Genomic DNA, 5,000 nt, shown 5'->3' with positions numbered 1-5,000 from the left:
CCACCACGTCTTTGACCCCGGGGAGGTGGCGGTCTCTACGGGGTCTCGCATCTCCCTTCTACAATGAACCCACGAGCTAAGACCACTTTCATTACACGCAAGTTAAGACCACTTTCATTACTCGCTCGAAGGTCATCTCCCGAATTTCTCGGAATTCATATTTGAAGAAATTTAGATATTTCTTGACTGTGTGTTTCCTTAGCATAATAGTGATAGTTATAATAATAATAATAATAATAATAATAATAATAATAATAATAATAATAGTAATAATGATAATAATAACAATAATGATTATAATGTAACAGCACTAAAAATTATAATAACAACACTAATAGAAATGATATGAAGAAGAACATTAATAATAATAATAATAAGAAGAAAAACAATAACAACAACACTAATAATGATGATAATGATAGTAACAGTAACGATAATAATTATAATAATAATAATCATAATAATAATCATAATAATAATAATAATAATGATAATAATAATAATAATAATAATAATAATAATAATAATAATAATAACGATAATAACAACAATAATAATACTTTTGTACTATAATTTGCAAGTAAAAGTAAACAAAAGTAAATGAAAGACTGAAATACTAATTTTAAAAAATCCTTATCTCTACCATTATGCGTGAAGGGAACGAGGCCGACGTCATCGTAGCGATCCACCCAAGCCGAGTCCTGGACCATCATGCTGCAGATCTGGAAAAAAAATAATAATATTAATAATAAAAATAATAATAATAATTATAATAATAATAATAAAAATACAAATGATAATAATAATTATGATAATAATGATAATAATAATAATAATGGTGATGATAATGATAATGATAATATTAATAATGATATTATTATTAATCATAATAATAATAATAATAATAATAATAGTAATAATAATGATAATAATAACAAGAGCAATAACAATAATAGTGATGATAATAATGATAATGAAGTAGCAGTAGCAGCAATAGTATTAGAGGTAGTTGTAGTAGTAATAGTAATAACAATACTAATAGCTGTATTTTCATACGTATTGCACAAAATTACTTGATCCTGTTACTGTTACCAACCATACTACAACCTACTACCCAAAATACCACGACATTACTAAGTCACAACTTAACTCAACCACTGTTCCCCCGCGTCTGCCTTTCAGCCATTCCATTAACGAACATTAGTCTCACCTCGAAGTAAGCGAGAGTTCCCGTGGCGTTGGTATAGGGCCCTGGGTTACCTCCTCCCAACCACGCTTTGATGGGTGCGTGGAGGTCGTTGTTGTTAGGGTCCCCCAGCGTGTAGGTCCTCCCGTAGAAGGGCGTCCCCACCACCAGCTTGTCGCGAGGGCACCCGAATTCCTCCCACAGAAGGGCGCCGTCGTTCTGTAATGTTGAGGGGGGGTCTTTAGCATGCATAACGCTTTATTTTGTGTGTGTGTTTTGGATTTGATTCTGAATTGGTTGGTGGAGGTTATTTGTGTTAATGTTTAACATGTCTTTATTCTTATTGTTAGCTATATGTGTTTGTGTTTGGGTGGGCACGTGTCGTGTGTGTGTGTGTGTGTGTGTGTGTGTGTGTGTGTGTGTGTGTGTGTGTGTGTGTGTGTGTGTGTGTGTGTGTGTGTGTGTGTGTGTGTGTTTATATAAATGTGTATGTGCGTTGTATGTGCGTTTATGTGTGTGCGTTCAAAGATATTTATCACATGCATTGACACTTACCACATTGAGCTTCTCGTAGGACCACTGATCGAGACCCGGTCGCTGATACAACATGGAGTGGACGTCCGCAAAGCCAACCCAGTTCCCACGCAGATCATACGTCATAAGATGAATCGCGTCCAGCAGACTGTTAGGCAAAAAAAAAATAATAATAATAAATAAATAAAATAAAAAATCACAGACGATTATTATTACTTCTTTGGTTTCTTTTAAACACTACTGTTTCTCATGTGCCCGGCTTTATATTTCAAAGGCAATAATGAAAAGGTGGTACGTCTGCCTTGTATTTATTTACTTTACCTGCAGAGCTCCGGGACGTGGTACCCTTCCTGCAGCCTGAACTTGGCCACAGGGACAGCACACGTCAGTTCCCATCCTTTTCCTACGGTGTCGAAAGCAGCCCTCAGTTCCTCGACCTATGAATATGGTAAAAAAAAGAGGATTTTATTGCCGCGCAGAAAAGCCAAGGAAACTATATTCTGATAAAGTTCTTACAATAAATTCCCTCCCACGGAATCTTACCCCTCGTTCACCAGGCAGAAGAAAGTCTGCGAAATTACATATTGAAAAAAATACACAATTCCTTTCAAGAAATCGTATCTCTTGGTCTCAGGTACGGGAAGCTCTGCGAGATATACTGAAAAAATATCTCATAATTATTTCCTCCAAAGAAATGGTAACCATCGCTCACCAGGTACAACATGATGTACAGTACTATAAATTTTAAAATTCGTATAAAATTCCTTTAAAGGAAATCGTAGCCACTTCTCACCAAGTACAAGAAGTTGTCCTTGTCGGCGAAGGTGCCTCCGCGGTCGGTCGCTCCGGGGTACTCCCAGTCCAGGTCGAAGCCGTCGAAATTATAGTCAGTCAACAGTTCTGGGAGAGATTTACAAGAAAAAAAAACTTGATTTAATGGAAATGCTTGGAAGAAATTTTGCTTGAGGATAGAAAACTTTATTTTCCTTTGACATTTTTGCCAGAACTAATTTTTGTTGGGGACTACTGCTGTTTAGTGGAGGTACTTTATGTAAAAAGGCCCTTGCTCTACTACACTTTGTGATAATATTTTCCTTTCACGTCTAAATTGATTCAGGAATAAGTACTTTACGACGTTAAATAAACCTCAAAATTCATAACAATAATATGACCCATAAACATCGAAATGGAAGAACCTGAGAACATCTTTGCCCAATAAACTTAATATCAAAAATACCGATAAGCCAATCACTCCCCAACGAACTTACTAACGACGCTGCTGATGAAAGTGTCTCGACGTTCTTTCATGCTGACCATCTGCGAGTACTTCTTGCCCCCCTCGGCCCAGCCCCCGACGGCGATGTGGGTCTTCATGTTCGGGTACTTCTCCTTCAGGGCCACGAAGCGCTGGTAGGCCCCCTGGTCGATGTCCACCTGGGGGTCGGGAGGTTTGTTTTGATTTGGCTCGTGTTGGTCGTAGCTTTGTGTTTGTTCAGATTTTTTTCTTTGTGTCTTGTTTGTGGTTCCGTGTTGTTGTCTGATTTTTTTTATTGTAGATATTTTATTGGCGATGAAGGGATGATGTGATAGCAATAGTAATTGTGTTATTATCCTGTGTCATTACTTTTCGATTATAGATACGAGCCTGACCTCCAAGCATGGTCTCACCTCCGGGTCAAGCACCATGACCTCCCACGTGACGTTGGAGAGGCCGCAGAAGGAGTAGATGAGGTCCGTGCACAGGTCGGCGGGGATGTCCTCGACGTCGTAGACTCCGTCGCCCGGCCTGTAGACGGCCCACGACTCGTAGTAGCACACGCGCCGCGCCAGCCGGTCGGGCCGCTGCCACTTCTGCTGCAGGGGCTCGTGGTCTGCGGCAGGAGAGGGGGGTGGGAATGTGTGTTTGTGTATATTATTGTCATTCATTATAAAGATTATTACCAAATCGTGAAACCAGTTGTGATGGTCTGCTGAAAAGGTCTTATTACTTTGTATTTAATTGGTATGTTCAGATTACATGCTTGTCTTTATATCGCAACTTCGAGTGGCGTTGCAAGTATAACAGTCTCTGTTTTCAATATAGTAAATGCTCATGATTACGAATGTGCCCAAAACTGCTTAAACAATGAACACACTGTATACTACACAAATAGCAGTAGGACTCACCTCCTGGCCTTGCATAGCGTGGATCGGCCGAGGCAACCCCCGCCAGTACGAGCAGGGATGCAGCCACGGCCACCAGCAACCTTACCCCCATTACCTACAGGAAAATTACGAACCTGTACGTACATATCTTGAAATCGAATGAACTTGTGAAGTGAAACAGCCACGATAATCATACAAATACTGCCTATACTATTATGGCTACGTGTTATTTTCTCAACTTACACACGGTACTGCATTTGTATTTATATTAACCTATATATCCAAATACACGTAATTCGCCAAGAGAAAATGAAATCAAGATATTTACCTCGTAGATGCGAAACGATTAAAATACAGCAGAGGAGAGGGTCGAGATACTGCTCTCTCGCTCTCCCTGGTGTATCTGTGCCCCTCTGGTGAAAGGTCACGTGATCACATCTCTTCCCACTTCACAGTTATCTTCAAGAACCTTTTTTTTTTTTCTTTTTTTCTTTCTTTCTTTCTTTTTCTTTTTTTACTCGAAGATATGTGTTCCATGAACGTGCATTTTTTTCTGAAGGCATTTATGGATATCGTTTTTGAAAGTGTTATGATAATGATTGTTTTTGTGGAGAATTTGAAGTGACCAAAACTTTCTGTATATTTATGAATGTTTTTATGATAAATTGCATAATATTGCAACTACTTGGAATTCACTGACGTATTAGAGGAAATGTAATGATAATCAGCGCTTTTGTTCTTACGTGATATTGGTACCCTTATCAATATCATCACTTGCCTTATTATTGACTGATATTTTTATAATTATTATTATTATTATTATTATTATTATTATTATTATTATTGTTGTTGTTGTTATTATCATTATCATTATCATTATTATTGTTGTTGTTGTTGTCGGTATCATTATTATTATCATTATTATTGTTATTATTATTATTATTATCATTATTATTATTATCATCATCATCATCATCATCACATCATCATCATCATCACCATCATCATCATCATCATCATCATCATTATTATTACTGCTATAAAGATGATGAGGATAATAACAATAATGATGATGGTGATGATGATGATAATGATGATGAGGATGAGGATAAAATGATAATAACGATAATAAAAA

The 5,000-nt window shown here is 37.3% G+C and overlaps 1 protein-coding gene across 1 annotated transcript in view; it reads right to left on the bottom strand.

Moving 5' to 3' along the window:
* Nucleotides 1-4,323, bottom strand: part of LOC119573348 (endochitinase-like) — a 6,874-nt gene extending 2,551 nt beyond the window's left edge. Inside the window, exons 1-9 of the mRNA XM_037920564.1 lie at nt 4,194-4,323; nt 3,887-3,980; nt 3,389-3,591; nt 2,989-3,154; nt 2,514-2,620; nt 2,042-2,157; nt 1,742-1,868; nt 1,211-1,405; nt 644-722 (exon numbers count right to left, since the gene is read on the bottom strand). Coding sequence (XP_037776492.1) covers nt 644-722; nt 1,211-1,405; nt 1,742-1,868; nt 2,042-2,157; nt 2,514-2,620; nt 2,989-3,154; nt 3,389-3,591; nt 3,887-3,977 — 1,084 coding nt within the window. The 5' untranslated portion in view covers nt 3,978-3,980; nt 4,194-4,323. The remainder of the gene's footprint in view (nt 1-643; nt 723-1,210; nt 1,406-1,741; nt 1,869-2,041; nt 2,158-2,513; nt 2,621-2,988; nt 3,155-3,388; nt 3,592-3,886; nt 3,981-4,193) is intronic.
* Nucleotides 4,324-5,000: the final 677 nt, after the last annotated feature.

Source organism: Penaeus monodon, chromosome 5 (assembly GCF_015228065.2).
Source record: "Penaeus monodon isolate SGIC_2016 chromosome 5, NSTDA_Pmon_1, whole genome shotgun sequence".
In the NCBI taxonomy this organism is placed as follows: domain Eukaryota; kingdom Metazoa; phylum Arthropoda; class Malacostraca; order Decapoda; family Penaeidae; genus Penaeus; species Penaeus monodon.
The sequence above is the reverse complement of the archived record's forward strand: the minus strand, read 5'-3'. Positions and strand labels throughout refer to the sequence as shown.